Source organism: Octopus sinensis, linkage group LG26, assembly GCF_006345805.1.
Source record: "Octopus sinensis linkage group LG26, ASM634580v1, whole genome shotgun sequence".
NCBI lineage: Eukaryota > Metazoa > Mollusca > Cephalopoda > Octopoda > Octopodidae > Octopus > Octopus sinensis.
The window spans coordinates 15,721,260-15,740,525 of record NC_043022.1 but is presented as its reverse complement, the minus strand read 5'-3'; the positions used below and the strand labels follow the sequence as shown (position 1 = coordinate 15,740,525).

Sequence of the window (19,266 nt, the reverse complement as noted above, 5' to 3'; positions counted from 1 at the left end):
TACTTTTCCAGAAGATGGCGCTGGTAACAACGAGATGCCTTTTTGCTTTTTTGGAACTCTTCTTTTATGGCGGTAAAAACTTCTCTTTGCATCAAATAGTCATGGCTCTTCTTCAAATGACTTGCAGCTATTTTCTGTTGGTGGCTTGCTGGAACATATATATATATATATATATATATACATATATATATATATACATATATATATATATGTGTATATATATATATATATATATATATATTATATATATACCGGAGTAAACACATAAATGTGAAACAAGGTGGAAAAAAGAGTACTCAAATACCAGTGGTAGAGTAATATGCTTTATTAGCAAAAACTGTCCGATGAACGGCAACGTGAAACTCAGAGTAACAGGTTTTGTTGAATTTTCTGCTGCTTTAAATAAAGTATATATATATATACATATATATATACACACACACAGAGTGACAAACAGACAGACAGAGAGGTAAATGAGTAGATAATACATGAATAAGTAGATACATCATTCTTATATAGACAGATAACATTGTAAATGATTGCCAACACAAAATGAGTTTTTGATATTTCTGATGAAGTCAAAACATTGAAACTGTTGTCCAATAACAGCAAGTAATTTTCTGTTGGTTGTCATTAGTTTCCTTAAAGTGTTCTACATTTGTTCCGAATGCTCTGCAACATTCTTGTTGATTTTCCCTATATATGTATGTTCGTTTTTGTTTTTTAATTATTTAAATGCTTCCTTTGAAGAAGGAGCTGCTTTCTAACAATGATATAAAGCTCCATCATTGGAATGTAGATAATGAAAACAATATCTAATTTTAAACTTGAGAAAAGTCTTGCGTATTTGTACTGTTCCACTTACAGATTGCATTTACAATGTGCAAGTTGACTTTTCATTTCTTTTTCAGAAACACCAAGCTTATCTAGACTGTCGGTTAGGCATTTATTCCCAAAAGGAAGTGCATCAATTATTATTAGTATTATTATTAGTATAAATATGAATTTATTATCTGGACATTGAAGCTCCAAAGTTTTCCTCTCTCCTTCTCTCGCTCTCTTTGATTTTCAGAGATCATGTAATACCATACACATGTATATGTATGTATGTATGTATGTATGGATACAAGTAGTAGAAAATATGGATTCAGAGGATCATGAGACTTTCACAGTAAGCTCTGCAATCGGAATTGGCTATCAGTGTACATAGTAACCAATTTCCATGTAACGGAATGAGTTTGTGTAACTGAGAATAATAAAAATAAATAAATAAATAAACGAATAAATAGAGTGGAGAACGACTCACCGTCTGCCCATTGGTGCCAGCTCCCAATCACCAGAACCATCAATCGATGCATTCTACAGTGGTTCTTATCTTCGATGACCATTCTTTGTTTTGTCAAGTGGATCCATGTTCGAATTGCCTGGATAGTGATGTAGTGGTGATCAGAAAGCAAATAAGCAAATAAGGAAAAAAAATCTCAAAACTCAATCGGTGCATGCCCGTAGCCAGTGGGGTGGGGTGGGGTGTGGTTGGGGTGGAAGTTTTGGTAGGTTCAGAAGAAACCTGCAACACCTCTTCTACATCTGCCCCAGGGTCCATACCAATATAATCACGATTCCAGATTGAGTTGCTCATGAAAAAATTTAGTTTGCCAGAATAACAATTCAGTTCTTTTATTCTTCTGGGTTTTTTTTACTTGTTTCAGTCATTTGACTGCAGCCTTGCTGGAGCACTGCCTTTAGTCAGGCAAATCAACCCCCAGGACTTATTCTTTGTAAGCCCAGTGCTTATTCTATCAGTCTCTTTTGCCAAACTGCTAAGTTACGGGTCAAACACAGATACACAAGCATACACACACACACCACACACACACACACACACACACACACAGAGATTTATGATGGGCTTCGTTCAGTTTCTATCTACCGAATCCACTCACAAGGCTTTGGTCAGCCCGAGGCTATAGAAGAAGATACTTGCCCAAGGTTCCATGCAGTTGGACAGTCATATCAATGAGGAGGCATGATTTTTGTCTGAAGTCTTTCAATATAATGTCTAGCCTATTCGCATCTATCTTTCTGTCAGTTTGAACGGTGAAGTTCCAGAGGAGTGAGATGTGATCATTTTCAAGAACTGGAGGTGGTTTGTGTTCCCACAAGTTTTTATCATGGTGCAGGTCTAGGTTTTTGCAAATTACCCAGTGAATATATTGTATGCCTGTTGAGATACTCTGTTGGCGAAAGAAGAAGACTGCACATGGAGACAACATGATCAATGGTTTCATTTTGTTGTTGACATACAAGACATGTTGAGCAGCTGCCGTTCTTTAATAAGTGGAGGAGAAGCATAGCCATGGGTTGAGAAGAATTCTTTGGGGTTTGGATAATTCACCTCTAGAAGCATGGGTGTTTTGTTCAATATCGTTAAACAAGCCTCATTCAGGGACCTTTTGAGTTGGATGGGCTACTCAACATGAAGAAAATTCTAACTGGGCCCCACCTGCGAAGTCTTGCACTATTTTATCTTGATATGAGACCACCATGTCACGCACATATGGTCGTGATGCATTTGCCTGGTGTACCCTTATCAGACGGGTAGTCATGATGGGTATACTGGGCTTCGTATATTTGTACCCCAGTGTCACTTTGTTGGCATGCACTGCTCTCTCTCCCTCCATGATGATGATGATGGTGGTGGTGGTGATGCTGGTGATGATGATGATGATGATGGTGGTGGTGGTGGTGGTGGTGGTGGTGATGATGATGATGATGATGGTGGTGGTGGTGGTGGTGATGCTGGTGATGATGATGATGATGGTGATGATGATGATGATGATGATGAATGATAATGATGATGATGATGATAATGACGATGACGATGATGATGATGACAATGATAATGATGATGATGACAATGATGATAATGACAATGATGATGATGATGATGACGATGATGATGATGATGATGACGATCTACCTACCAGTGTCTGGATTCTCCTTTTCTTAAACTTATCACATCTTTGCTTCATATCCTGGCGATTCTTGCACCATTCCCTCCATTGATGCAGGTATCTTCGAAAAAATCATAAACGTATATTTATATATATATAATATATATATATATATATATTATATATATATATATATATATATATATATATAATATTATATATTATATATATATATATATCTATATATACATATATATATATATGTATTATATTAAATTAGAGGTAAAACCACTATTAGGCAAATCAATGAAAATCATAAACCAATAGATAGAGTTTAAAATTAATTATAAAAAATATATAAAAATATAGATTTAATCCTAAATCTAATTTTTAAATAAATTAGATTTAATCTAATTTAATTTTTTAAAATATTTTTTATATATTTTTTATTAATTAATTTTATTTCTATGTATTGGTTATGATTTTCACTGTTTGATTTTGCCTAATAGTGGTTTTACCTCTAATTTAATATAATATATATATTTTATACTATAAAATTAGATTTAATCCAAATCTAATTTTTCCTTGTAGTTTGGATTTACTCCCTAATATTATATTATTATTATTATTATATATATATATATATATATATATATAATATATATATATATATTTATATGTTATATAATTATATTAATTAGAGACAACCACTATTAGGCAAATCAAACCATGAAGACTTAAGCCAATACATAATTAAATTTATATTATTTAAATATGTAACAATTATTAAAAAATATAATTAATATCCACTACGATCGTTTCCTGCCTGCTGTCTACAAATTTTTGAGTTGCAGTCATTCATCAGGTGTTTCAAAATTTTTCTTGGCGAGTTTTAACAATTATGTATATAGATATATATATATATATATATATTATATATATATATATATATATCTATATATATATATATAATATATATGTATGTATGTATGTATTATGTAAAGTAGAATACATAAATTACACATATAATTCATAATTTAAGTGAGCTCAAAAGCTGTTTCAATGGTATAAGATGTTTTAAAATAATTTACGCCTTTAAAACAATCAACTCTACAACCCATATTATCGGGAGAAAACACACATACACATGCATATACACACACCTACGTGCCATCACAAATATATGAAACCACGAAACGATGCCTACCTGGACATCAATTGGTTCCTGTAGAACTGTTTATAGTGCTTGTTGACGATAAACGATTGCTGCCAAGTTTTCATGACAATCCCAAGAGACTTCTTATTCACCGTATCTGTGAGCTGTTGTTCGATTGGCTGAAGTTGTTTCTCTCGGAGTGTGTAGTGCTCCAGCATGGCAGCCACATTGTTCCAGTAGCGTTTCTTCTTGGTCTAAATGGTGATAAGTCCATACATGTATATATATATATATATATATATATATATATATATATATATATATATATATATATATGTATATATATCTATTTCTTTATTACCCACAAGGGGCTAAACATAGAGGGGACAAACAAGGACAGACAAAGGGATTAAGTCGATTACATCGACCCCAGTGCAAAACTGGTACTTAATTTATCGACCCCGAAAGGATGAAAGGCAAAGTCGACCTCGGCGGAATTTGAACTCAGAACGTAGCGGCATGCGAAATACCGCTAAGCATTTCGCCCGGCGTGCTAACGTCTCTGCCAGCTCACCGCCTTATATATAAAAGAGTATACATATATATATCTATAATGACGAGTGACTGGGGCCTTTGGAGATATGATGTGCTTGAGAAGAGCCGACAAGACATGTGTGACCATTTCCCATGGCTTATGCCAGTGGGTGTAACCAGCCCATTTATGAGTACCCCTCATTCATTGGACAATAAACCTGGCTTGTGAAGACCTATTGAGGCAAGTGAAATAAGAATCAGAATTGCTGACGTGCCCGATGACAATACCACCTGATTAGCATGTGGAATGTTAAAAGCACATCCGAGCATAATCGTTGCCAGGGCCATGGATTGCCTCCTGTGTCGGTGACCGGTGAAAAGCACCATTCGAGCGTGATCGTTGCCAGTGTCGCCTTATGAGCACATGTGGTGGTGGCACATGAAAAACAACATCCGAGCGGGGTTGTTGCCAGTGCCGCCGGACTGGCTCCCGTGCAGGTAGCACGTATACAAATAGTATAATTTTATATAAGTGGCTTGAAATTGAAATGACAATAAATTTAGGGTCGTGAGAGAGTAATTATTAGGTTAACCCTTTAGTATTTAAACCAGCCATATCCGGCCAAAATAGCTAATCTGTTTTATGTTCAAACTGACCAGATCCAGGCCCTCACACCTACCCTACAATGTTATTCTACATTAAGTAATTACACCATCAAGATCTTGAAGATATGAGATAATGCATGATTAATTCAAATCAATGGGAATCAATAAGCATTATGTTTGATAGAATAATCTGAACACTAAAGGGTTAATACAATGAGGAAAAAAGATTTATTATTAGTTAAAAAGCATTATATTCTGTAGCTTTTAGCCCCAGGAGATCATCGTCTCCAGCTGGCTTTAGGCACAGATAGTGAGATAGATAGTGTGCCTAAGGCCAGCTGGAGACGATGATCTCCTGGGGCTAAAAGCTACAGTAACACCCCTCCCGCCTTTGTGGTTAGCCATATTGAGATGGCTAGTATACTTTACATTGTCAAGCGGTTACTGTTTACATCTCGTTCTGAGATTTAATAAAGCATTATATTCGTTTGTGTGAAATAAATCTAAGAGGAAGGATTTTGGCATCACTCACCAAATCCTTTGTGAGCTGCTCTCCGGCTATCTATCTGCGACTTTATATAGCTATGGTAAGACCTCACCTGGAATTTGCATCACCGGTCTGGAACCCCTATCTTGCCCAGGGCATCAATCGTCTGGAAGCTGTTCAGCGACGTGCAACCAAAGGAATACCCTCCATCAGGCATTTGCCATATCCTGAACGCCTTACTTCCCTGGGCATGGACACATTGAAACTCCGACGTCTGGCAGCTGACTTGACAGACACCCATAAAATTATCAACCATCGTACAAACAATAACTCTGAGCACCTTTTCAAACTCCACCCATCTAACACCCGTGGACATATTTACAAAGTAAGAAAACAGCACAGCTCCCATGACTTCAGGAAACATTTTTTCACGCTGAGAGTTGCTGAAGCATGGAACAAACTGCCGGCATCGGTTGTTAGTTGTCGGAGCACTGCATCCTTCAAAACTTCCACGTTTCCTGAGATTCGCCAACACTACACCTGATTTTCTCCCCTCCTTACACACACAAGCATGTATCTGACTCATACATTGTTCGCTTTCCAGACATTTCTGCATTACTGCATGTACTTTATATGCACTTTCTGACAAGTTGCGGTGCACCTGAGCACTGTATACAATAATTTCATTATTATTATTATTATTATTATTATTATTATTATTATTATTATATAAAGAAACAGTGATAAAAGAGGGTTTTTTTTTGGGGGGGGGGGGTTGAGCAGTTGAATAAGGGTAACAATGCAGGGGAGATAAATAAGGCTGAGGTAAATTCGTAAGAAAGATTTTTAGAAAGAAACACACGTTTCTATATTTTAATGTTAACCTGTGTAGTTATTAAAAAAAATACAATATGAATTGAGAATCTGGTTATGGATAGAGAAGGTAGAAAACCATTGTGATATTTATATTGCGTTGGTGCATAATTATTACAGCTTTTTTTCAACAAATTTTATTCAACAAAAACAATAACAACTTGTAACAAAAACATCTTTAAATGATTGTTCCGGAGCATATTCACCATCTACTTCAATTACTGCTTCCCGTTTGCTTGGCAGACGGTCAGACCGTCATTTAAAGATGTTTTTGTTAAATATTGTTATTGTTTTTGTTGAATGCATCACGGTGGTGGTGGTGGTGATAGTTGTGGTGGTGGTGGTCATGGTGGTAGTGGTGGTGGTGGCGGTGGTGGTGGTGGTGATGATGGTGGTGGTGGTGATGGTGGTGGTGATGATGATGGTGGTGGTGGTGGATGGTGGTTAGTGGTGGTAGTGGTGGTGGTGGTGATGATGGTGGTGGTGGTGGTTGTAGGTGGTGGTGGTGATATGGTGGTTGTGGTGGTGGTGGTGGTGGTGGTGGTGTGGTGGTGGTGGTGTGGTGGGTGGTGGTGGTAGTGGTGGTGGTGGTGGTGGTGGTGGTGGTTGGTGGTGGTTAGTGGTGGTAGTGGTGGTGGTGGTGGTGGTGATGAGTGGTGGTGGTGGGGGTTGTGGTGGTGGTGTTGTGGTGGTGGTGGTGATGAGGTGGTTGTGGTTGGTTGTGGTGGTGGTGGTGATGTGGTGGTTGTGGTGGTTGGTGATATGTGGTGGTGGTGGCGGTGATGGTGGTGGTGTGGTGGTGGGTGGTGGTTGTGGTGGTGTGGTGGTGGTTGTGGTGGTGGTGGTGATGATGGTGGTAATGGTGGTAGTGGTGGTGGTGGTGGTGATGAGTGGTGGTGGTGGTGGTGGGTGGTGGTGGTGGTGGTGGTGGGTGGTGGTGATGTGGTGGGTGGTGGTGGTGGTGATGATGTGGTAGTGGTGTGGTGGTGGTGGTAGTGGTGGTGGTGATGTGGTGGTAGTGGTGTAGTGGTGGTGGTGGCGGTGGTGGTGGTGAGGATGGTGTGGTGTGGTGGGTGGGGATGATGATGGTGGTGGGGGTGTGGTGGATGGTGGTAGTGGTGGGGTGATGGTGGTGGTGGTGGTGATGTGGTGGTGGTGGTGGTGGTTTGGTGGTGTGGTGATGATGGTGGTGGTGGTGGTGTGGTGGTGGTGGTGGTGGTGGTGGTGGTGGTGTAGTGGTGTGGTGGTGGTGGTGGTGGTGGTGGTGGAGTGGTGGGAGTGGTGGTGGTGGTGGTGAGGTGGTGGTGGTGGTGGTGGTGGTGGTGGTGTTGTGGTGGTGGTGGTGATGATGGTGGTTGGGTGGTGTTGTGGTGGTGGTGGTGATGATGGTGGTTGGGGTGGTGGTGTGATGATGTGGGGTGGTGGTGGCGGTGATGGTGGTGGTGGTGGTGGCGGTGGTGGTGTGGTGGTTGTGGTGGTGGTTGTGGTGGTGGTGTGATGATGATGGTAATGGTGGTAGTGGTGGTGGTGGTGGTGATGATGATGGTGGTGGTGGTGGTGGTGGTGGTGGTGGTGGTTGTGGTGGTGGTTGTGGTGGTGATGATGGTGGTTGTGGTGGTGGTGGTGATGATGGTGGTAGTGGTGGTGGTGGTGGTGGTAGTGGTGGTGGTGATGATGGTGGTAGTGGTGGTAGTGGTGGTGGTGGTGGTGGTGGTAGTGGTAGTGGTGGTGGTGGTGGTAGTGGTGGTAGTGGTGGTGGTGGTGACGGTGGTGGGGGTAGTGACGGTGGTGGTGGTGATCATGGTGGTGGTCGTGGCAGAGTTGTCCGTAGTAGAAGTCGTGGTTGACTGTGAAGCTGTCGTCTGGTTTCTTCCAATTCTTCGTGTGTCGGCGTCCGTGCTCGCAGCTGCACCTGTGTCGCTCCTCCCCTTCTTTCCCTCCCTCGTGAAGCAGTGGGGAAGGGGAGGGTAGAAGGGAAATCAACGTCGTCAGCGTTGTCAAGGTGACCAGTGACCTTTCCCCCGGCGACTTCATGGCTTTGAAGTCGCCTCAAGCAAGAAAAAATGGCTAAGAAAGCCGAAGACGAATTTACAAAATGGGGAAACACCCCACACAGGGAAGGTTTCCCGTGCAAAGGATTTGCACAACCGAATGTATTTTGTATTTATGAGTTGTTGCGCAACTTTTACATAAAAAATATTATTCAAACACAAACGTTTGAAGGCAATATTGTATGGCGATGGTACTTGTGAAATATGGTAATAGATTTAGTAGCCAAAAGGAGAGAGCAGAGGTATAGTATGGTGGTGGGGTGGGGTGGAAATAGCGACGAAGGAGGTGGTAGTGGCGGCAGTGGCGGTGGTGGCGATGTCGGCGTCCATGCTTCGCACCTGCACCTGTGTTTCTCCTCCCCTTCCTTCCCTCCTTCATGAAGCTGTGGGGAAGGCAGGGTAGAAGGGAAATCAACGTCGTAATGCGTTGTCAAGGAGACTAGCGTTCTTTTAGAACAACGACTTCATGGCTTTGAAGTCGCCAAACAGAAAATGGTTAAGAAAGCCGAAGACGAATTTACAAAATGGGGAAACACGCCACACAGGGAAGGTTTCCCGTGCAAAGAATTTGCACAACCGAATGTATTTTGTATTTAGTAGTTGTTGCGCAACTTTTACATAAAAAATGTTATTCAAACACAAACTTTTAAAGTTTAGTATTGTCTTTTTTTTTTTTATTTTTAACGCTTGGGCAAAATTGGATTTGTTTTTGGTGGTAGTGTTGGTGGTAGTTGTTGGTGTCACTTGTAGTGGTTGAGGTTGTAGTAGTGGTGTTGTTGTTGTTGTTGGCAGTTATGGTAGACGGCAAAACGACGATATCGTTGCTGTTGGTGGTGACGGTGGTGGTGGTGGTGACGGTGGTGATGGTGGTGGTGGCGGCGGTGGTGGCGGCGGTGGTGGTGGTGGTGATGGTGGTGGTGATGGTGGTGACGGTGGTGACGATGGTGGTGGTGATGGTGGTGGTGGTGACGGTGGTGGTGATGATGGTGGTGGTGGTGACGGTGGTGGTGATGATGGTGGTGGTGGTGGTGACGGTGGTGGTGGTGGTGACGGTGATGGTGGTGGTGACGGTGGTGGTGGTGATGGTGGTGGTGGTGACGGTGATGGTGGTGGTGATGGTGGTGGTGGTGATGGTGGTGGTGGTGGTGATGGTGGTGGTGGTGATGGTGGTGGTGGTGATGGTGGTGGTGGTGACGGTGATGGTGGTGGTGGTGGTGGTGGTGGTGGTTGGTGGTGGTGATGGTGGTGATGGTGGTGGTGACGTGATGGTGGTGGTGAGGTGGTGGTGATGTGGTGTGGTGGTGATGGTGGTGGGGTGATGGTGGTGGTGTGGGTGAGGTGGTGACATGGTGGTGGTGATGGTGGTGGTGTGACGGTGGTGGTGATGATGGTGGGTGGTGGTGACGGTGTGGTGATGATGGTGGTGGTGGTGGTGACGGTGGTGGTGGTGACGGTGATGTGGTGGTGACGGTGGGGGGTGATGGTGGTGGTGGTGACGGTGGTGGTGGTGATGGTGGTGGTGGTGATGAGGTGGTGAGTGGTGGTGATGGTGGTGGTGGTGATGGTGTGGTGTGATGGTGGTGGTGGTGACGGTGTGATGGTGGGTGGTTGTGGTTGGTGTTGGTGGTGGTTGGTGATGGTGATGGTGTGTTTGTGGTGGTGGTGATGGTGGCGGCGGGCGGTGGAAATAGCGACGACGGAGGTGGTAGTGGCAGTGGCGGTTGTGGTGATGGTGGTGGTGGTGGTGATGGTGGCGGTGGCGGTTGTGGTGGTGGTGGTGGTGACGGTGGTGGTGGTGGTGACGGTGGTGGTGGTGGTGGTGGTGGTGGAATTTCTCAATTCACTGGAGCCTCCTCGACTACCTCCGCACATATTAGCACTTAACGTCAGAACTCCTGTAATGCTACTCCGCAATCTGGAACCACCAAGACTTTGCAATGGAACACAACTGGTGACAAAGAAAACGACGTCACACGTTATCGAGGCGATCATTCTTTCTGGATGTGGAAAAGGTGATGACGTCTTTATTCCAAGATTTCCTCTTACTCCATCAGGAGCAGAAAAATTCCATTTACATTCAGAAGACTGCAATTCCCCCTTCGTGTCAGCTTTGCCATGTCCATTAACAAATCTCAGGGTCAAACCCTCTCTGTAGCTGGTCTTCTCTTGGAAGAGCCCTGCTTCTCGCATGGGCAACTGTATGTTGGCTGCTCAAGAGTAGGAACCAAAAGAAACCTTTTTGAGGACGGAGGGAATCACGGATGGAACCGAGTGAAATTTAGTAAAATACATTGAGACATCATTTATGAAAAGTTAGGCCGAAGCAGCCTTAACTAACAAGGGAAGTGACTCTTAAAAAAGTGGTTGTTATACAGAGTTACTTCCCATGTATTGTTTTTTCTCTCTTTTGGTCCAAACATCCTGAATATACACGCATGTACGCGGGTGTATACCATAAGAATGGAAGCATAAACACACACATATACACGTATGGGAATTCACCTCCTTCCCTCTCTTCATGTGTGTGCGTGTGTATGTGTGTGCATAATACATGTGCACAGACAAATAAATATACAACAAACATGCATACATGAACGATTGTATTGAGACATGGGTATACACAGTTCAACATACACTTAGAAATATACACAAGACGCTATATATACATAAATATATATTTCTTTACTGCCCACAAGGGGCTAAACACAGAGGGGACAAACAAGGACAGACAAATGGATCAAGTCGATTACATCGACCCAGTGCGAAACTGGTACTTTTATTTATCGACCCCGAAAGGATGAAAGGCAAAGTCGACCACGGCGGAATTTGAACTCAGAACGTAGCGGCAGACGAAATATCGCTAAGCATTCCGCCCGGCGCGCTAACGATTCTGCCAGCTCGCCGCCTTATATATACATAAATATAAGCATATACGATCGCTCGTACTTTAAGACACATCTGAAGGCAGGTTACGACACGTCTGAAGTTTTAAACGCTGTGTATGACATGCCTCAACATAGATAATAGTTAAGACGTGCTTTGTGATTTATAATATTTAAGGTTCGTCTCAAAGAAGAGTCTGGGACACGTGTGAAGGTCAGTCATAATCGTGACTTGTCTGAAAGTACAGAATAGTTAAGTCTTCTCTGAAGGATAAGAATGGTTAAAATTTATGTGAAGGAGTGACTGTGTGGTAAGTAGCTTGCTTAGCAACCACATGGTTCTAGGTTTAGTCCCCACTGCGTGGCACCTTGGGCAAGTGTCTTCTACTATAGTCTCGGGTCGACCAAATACCGGTAAACATTTCGTCCAGCATCATAACAATTCTGCCATCGCACTGCCCTAAAAAAATAATCCTTTATACCCAAGGCACAAGGCATGAAATTTGTGGGGAGCGGCTAAGTCAATCACATCGACCCCGGGACTTGACTTGTACTTAATTTATTGACCCCAGAAGGATAAAAGGTGAAGTCGACTCGGGCAGAATTTGAACTCAGAACGTAAAGACAAATAAAATGCCACAAAGCAATTTGCCGGCCATGATAGCAGGTCTGCCTGGAAGAATCGCTAAGATATATTAAGGTCGAAACTCTCTACCTTAAATAATGTTTAAGATATATTAAAAGATGTTAATGGTGGTGAGAGAGTCGTTATCTGATAGTGGGACAAACATCAAACCGTCCACGCCTTGGTTACTTAGAACCTTGCCCCCACCACCGCTATTGTGTTCTCAGTTACCCAGTCTGTGTACACGTGTGTGTGTGTATGTGTATGAGTGTATGTATTGCATGAATGTGATTATGTGTATGTGTGTTGTGTGTATGTGATTGTAAAAATTTGTGAGTTTGAGAAAGTGTGTGTGTATAAAGATAATCCAAACAAGAAAGCACAAAAAAACACAACAACACGAGGACGTGGAACAAATATAGTATTAATGGACGCTCAGGAAAGACGGAAAGGAGGAGGGTTTAACATTTCGAGCGGAGAGCTCTTCGTCGGAAACATAGGAGAAGGAAAGATCCAGAGAAGGGAAGACGGAGGAAAAAAAATCGCCAACGGTGCACTCGAGGTCATATGTGTGTATAGCTGTGTATGTATGACTGTATGTGTTTGTGTGTATGTTATTGTACAAGTTTGTGTGTTTGAGAAAGTGTGTGTATGTGTGTGTGTCTGTGTGTGTATATGTGTGTATGAGTGTTTGAGAAAGAGTGTGTGTGTGTGTGTGTGTATATAGCTGTGTGTGTATGAGAGTATGTGTGTTGTGTGTATGTGTGTTGTGCATATGTGTTTGAGAAAGTGTGTGTATGTGTATGATTTATTTGTGTGTCTCTGAGTCTATGTGATTGTAGGTGTGTGTGCACATAATTATGCACGTGTGTGGAGGGGGAGGGGTGCATGTGAGTGCATATATGTATGTATGTGTGTGTGCGTGTGTGTCAGCGTATATGTGTGTGTATGCACGGGGTATGCAAGTGAATGTATGCGCATATGTGGGGTGGTGGTGAGTGTTTATGTATGTATGTATGTATAAGCCCGGGGGGGTGGTGTCTGTATACGCGACTGTGCAAGTGTCTGTTTGTGTATGTGAGTGTGTGTTTGTATGTGTGTACATGCATGTGTGTGTGTGTAGATGTGCGTTTGGGTGTGTAGGTGTGTGTATTGGGGGCGTGTGTGTGTGTGTGTGTGTGCCTTATCATACAAAACGGATAACATTGTTCGTTATTAGCACACTCCAGGTCATTATGTCTCGATCACAATAACCAGTACAGGTGTACCTTTAGCGAAGGAGACGACGACCACGTGACGTATTTCAACCCAGCGACACAGATATGAGGCCCCGTGGCTGTTGTGGCTGTTGCAGTTTTTAGTGTTGCTTTGATAATGAAGATGGCGATCATGACGACAATGATGACAACTGATGATGATGATGATGATGGTGGTGGTGGTGATGATGATGATGATGATGATGATGATGGTGATGGTGGTGATGATGATGATGATGGTGGTGGTGGTAGTGGTGGTAGTGGTGATGATGATGATGATGATGATGACGACGACGATGATGATGGTGATGGTAATGATGATGTTGATGAAGGTGATGGTGATGATGATGATGATGATGATGATGATGATGTTTTTGTTCTCATTACCCTACAATCCCCCCCTCATAGACCCCCAATGCCCCACCCCCACCCCGCACTACACTGGCTAATTAAACTTAAGATGTAAACATTTCAACCCCTACACTGGAGTAAGGAGTAAAGATCCCCATTGGTCATGAATGACCATGGGATTGCACCTAGAAAGTTCCCCTTTGTGGCATAAGTCCGGGCAAGGTTGTTTGTGGAAGATAGGGCGGCAAGGTGGCAGAATCGTTAGCATGCCAGGTGAAATGCTTGCGGTTATTTGTCTGCCGCTACGTTCTGAGTTCAAATTCTGCCAAGGTTGATTTTGCCTTTCATCCTTTCAGGGTCTATTAAATAAGTACTAGTTATGCACTGGGGTCGATATAATCGACTTAATCCGTTTGTCTGTCCTTGTTTGTCCCCTCTGTGTTTAACCCCTTGTGGGTAGTAAAGAAATAGGTATTTCATCTGCCGCTACGTTCTGAGTTCAAATTCTGCCAAGGTTGATTTTGCCTTTCATCCTTTCGGGGTCGATTAAATAAGTACCAGTTACGCACTGGGGTCGATATAATCGACTTAATCCATTTGTCTGTCCTTGTTTGTCCCCTCTATGTTTAGCCCCTTGTGGGTAGTAAAGAAATAGGTATTTCATCTGCCGTTACGTTCTGAGTTCAAATTCCGCCAAGGTCGACTTTGCCTTTCATCCTTTCGGGGTCGATTAAATAAGTACCAGTTACGCACTGGGGTCGATATAATCGACTTAATCCGTTTGTCTGTCCTTGTTTGTCCCCTCTGTGTTTAGCCCCTTGTGGGTAGTAAAGAAATAGGTATTTCATCTGCCGTTACGTTCTGAGTTCAAATACTGCCAAGGTTGACTTTGCCTTTCATCCTTTCGGGGTCGATAAATTAAGTACCAGTTACGCACTGGGGTCAATATAATCGACTTAAACCGTTTGTCTGTCCTTGTTTATCCTCTCTGTGTTTAGCCCCTTGTGGGTAGTAAAGAAATAGGTATTTCGTCTGCCGCTACGTTCTGAGTTCCAATTCCCCCGAGGTTGACTTTGCCTTTCATCCTTTCAGGGTCTATTAAATAAGTACCAGTTACGCACTGGGGTTGATATAATCGACTTAATCCGTTTGTCTGTCCTTGTTTGTCCTCCCTGTGTTTAGCCCCTTGTGGGTAGTAAAGAAATAGGTTGTTTGTGGAAGACCAGCAGTTGCCCATGCATACCAGCCTCTCCTCTCGCTGCCACTGATGTTATCCAAGGGATAGACAAAAGAGCCAATACAGCTTGGCACCTGTGACGTTGCAACTCATTTCTACAGCTGAGTGAACTGGAGCAACGTGAAATAAAGTGTCTTGCTCAAGAACACAACACACAGCCTGGTCTGGGAATCGAACTCACAACCTCATGACTGTGAGCCCGACACTCTAACCTCTGAGCCACATGCCTTCACAATCTCCACGCTATCCCATCGTTTTATCAGGCATTGTGTATCTAGGAGTACTCTATCCTATCCATCCCCACCACTTCTCCTTTCAAGACAGCGCAATGTGACAAATATCACAAGAAGTCTGGCTGTTTTTTCTAACAGGTCAAGCGAGCAACTTGTGACATTCTATCGGCGATTTCTCCCCCATGATTTGTTTGATGTGGTGATGTTCATTCACTACATATTCAGAGAAGCACTGCTCTAGCTGTCACATTTTGGGGTTGCATGGGGGTGGAGTGGGGGGGGGTTGGACAGGAAGCTTTGATTTGTTGACAGACCCTTCCATGTTCAAGAACTCCCATCTGCTTTCATCATCATCGTTTAGCATCCGCTTTCCATGCTGGCATGGGTTGGACGGTTCAACTGGGGTCTGGGAATCCAGAAGGCTGCACCAGGCCCAGTCTGATCTGGCAATGTTTCTACGGCTGGATGCCCTTCCTAACGCCAACCACTCCATGAGTGTAGTGGGTGCTTTTTACGTGCCACCTGCACAGGTGCCAGACAAGTCTGGCAAACGGCCGTGGTCGGATGGTGCTTTTTACATGCCACCGGCACAGAGGCCAGGCGAGGCTGGCAAACGGCCACAATCGGATGGTGCTTTTTACGTGCCACCGGCACGGAGGCCAGTCAGGGCAGCACTGGCAACGGCCACGTTCGGATGGTTCTCTTATGTGCCACAAGCACTGATATCACAGCGACAATTTCCATTCATGTTGATCAATTACTTACAGTAATCAAGGCAGTGGATTAACACAACCAGATTAACACTCCTCCTAACTGAAATAGTGGATTAATAACCAATTAAAGTTGTGGATTAGCAATACAACAAATTCCAGAAAATATTAAACGAAAGGGAGCAGGTTCAAGCCCTACATGCAATCCTCGTGTTTCCAAAAAAGGAGTGGCGGCACGGCTCAGGGACATCTTCCTGATGTCAAATTGCCGAGAAATGTGATAAAATCTGTATAATCTCAATATTGTATGTGAAACAAATAATCTTTTACTGTGCCACATTTCTTTGTTTTTGTACTCCAGTACATATGTGTGTGTGTGTGTGTGTGTGTGTGTGTAAGTAAGTACACAGACACCCAGCCATACATATATATCTGCGTGCGTACACACACTCATATGCACACATACATTCACCTGTGTATATGATAAGATCATGAAAGTGACCTAAAAGTTTGGAAAAGAAAAACCAACAAAGAAAGTAAGAAAGCTTTCAGTGGTTTGTTCTTAATTTTAGATAACATTAACCCCCCAAAAAAGGTAAAACAAAACGCACACACACACACACACACACACGTACACACATGTATACACACACACACACGTACACACAGGTACACACACACACACACACACACACACACACACGAACACACACACATGCACACATGTACACATATATACACACACACACGTACACACACAGGTACACACACACACACACGAACACACACATGTACACAGACACGTACACCAACACCACAACCACTGCCACCACCGCCACTATTGCCACAGCTGTTACAACCACCACCACCGCCACCATTATCACCCCTCCTCCACCACCAACACCAACACCACTGACACAACCACCAACATCAACACCACCACCAACAACAACAACACTAACACCAACACTGCCACAACCACCAACACCTACGCCACTACCAGCACCACCACCACCACCTCCACCACCACCACCAACACCACCACCACCAACACCACCGCCACTACCAGCACCACCACCACCACCATCACCACCACCACCACCACCAACACCACCACCACCAACACCACCGCCACTACCAGCACCACCACCACCACCTCCACCACCACCACCACCACCACCAACACCACCACCACCAACACCACCGCCACTACCAGCACCACCACCACCATCATCACCATCACCACCACCACCACCATCATCACCATCACCACCACCACCACCACCACCAACACCACCACCATCATCACCATCACCACCACCACCACCACCACCAACACTGTCACAACCAGCAACACCATTAAAGCCTAACAATCCTTCCCTAATCATTTAGACTCAGGGGACCAGTTTCCCAGGGTCCACAGCACATAAATTGATGGCCCTGGGCTCTCACTTTTTGCCAGTTGAACAGACAGAGCAACGTGAAATAAAGTATTTTGCTTAAGATCAGAACACATCGTCCGGTCCAGGAATTGAAACTACAATCTTATGATCACGAGTCCAACACCTCAACCACTAACCCTTAACTGTGAAGTCGCAAGCCTTTAATTTTGAAATATATCATAAAATGTGAAATACTCCTAAATATGTGTCACAATAATTTATAAACATTTGCTTAATGTTATCAAATTTAATGAGCCTGAAACACACCCATAAACACATTCGTATAATCTCTGGTTAATGTTATCAGCTGCTTATGGGCATTTAAAAATAGTCTGTTTTGAATTTATTAAGCAACTTCGGCATAAACATATGCACACTACGTAAAAAGCTGCCCTTATCAAATTGGTATTTGGAATTTATTATATTCATCATTATCATCATCACCATCATCATCTTCATTTAACGTCCGTTGTCCATGCTGGCATGGGTTGGACGGTTTGACCCGGGCTTGTAAGCTGAGGGACTGCACCAGATTCCGGTCTGATTTGGTTCGGTTTCTACAGCTGGATGCCCTTCCTAACAGCAACCACACCAAGAGTATAATGCGTGCTTTTATGTGCCACCAGCACATGTGCCAGTTATGTGCCACTTGGCTTGATGGGTTTTCTACTCAAGCAAAGCATTATGCCAAAGGCCTCGGTTGTTTGTCATTGCCTCTGTGAGGCGCAACTCTTGAAAGGTGCTTTTTATGTGCCACTTTAATTAATTTTGAAAATAATGAAAAATTTACTAAATTAACACGGAATTTTGATTGAAGGTTTCAGATTAGATTTAAACAGGAATTTTATGTCAGAAAGCCAAAGATGGTTTTAACCCTTTAGCATTCAAACCGGCCATATCCGGCCAGAATATTTAACCTGTTATATATTGAAACTGACCAGATCTCGCCTCTCACCTCAGCCCTACCATGTCATTCTAAAACTAAAAAATAACATCACCGAAATCTCTAAACTACAAGATAATGCATGATTAATTCAAACCATTTTAAATAAACAAACATCACATTTGACAGAATAATCTGAACACCAAAGGGTTAAATTGTTTGGTTTCAAAAAGATTTTAATTGTAATACAATAAAATAAATACAAACAAAAAATGAATAAAGGCAAAAAAAGACAGAAAAAAAACTATGGAATACTTACTTTTGCTAACCAAAGAGAAAATATTTGACTTGGGAAATGGTTGAAGTAGAAACTGGAAGCTCTGGCAAGTAAGAGAGACTTGGATTTTCTTTGTTTCTGATACAGTTTCCATTTTGAGAAGATTTCAGATTTTAATTTCATGTCCTGGAATGATTTTTTTTTAAGGTTTAAATTTGTTTTTATTATACATCTTAAATTATGCACATGTGTACATACATATATATATAATACATGTATTATATATATCACGTGATCACGTGACCGACCAGGCTATCAGATGTTGCTACACGTCGCTGGTCACAATGCGCTTTGCATTGTTTTAGCCTTCAAGTGACGCCACCCTGCTGGGTAAGCGAGCGGGCCAATAGAAGAAAGAGTGGGAGAAAGTTGTGACGAAAGAGTACAACAGGGATCGCCACCATCCCCTGCCGGAGCCTCGTGGAACTTTTAGGTGTTTTCGCTCAATAAACACTCACAACGCCCGGTCTGGGAATCGAAACCGCGATCCTACGACCACGAGTCTGTTGCCCTAACCACTGGGCCATTGTGCCTCCACGTATTATATAATATATATATATATATATATATATATATATATATATATATATATATATATATATATATATATATATAATATATATATATATATATATATAATATATATATA

General features: G+C 42.7%; 1 protein-coding gene across 1 annotated transcript in view; it reads right to left on the bottom strand.

The window, feature by feature from the left end:
- LOC115224856 (protein SFI1 homolog) overlaps positions 1-19,266 on the bottom strand; it is a 66,710-nt gene that overhangs the window by 16,959 nt on the left and 30,485 nt on the right. Inside the window, exons 9-13 of the mRNA XM_029795806.2 lie at positions 18,600-18,743; positions 4,162-4,364; positions 2,985-3,075; positions 1,307-1,424; positions 4-148 (exon numbers count right to left, since the gene is read on the bottom strand). Of these exons, the coding sequence (XP_029651666.1) occupies positions 4-148; positions 1,307-1,424; positions 2,985-3,075; positions 4,162-4,364; positions 18,600-18,743 (701 nt within the window). The remainder of the gene's footprint in view (positions 1-3; positions 149-1,306; positions 1,425-2,984; positions 3,076-4,161; positions 4,365-18,599; positions 18,744-19,266) is intronic.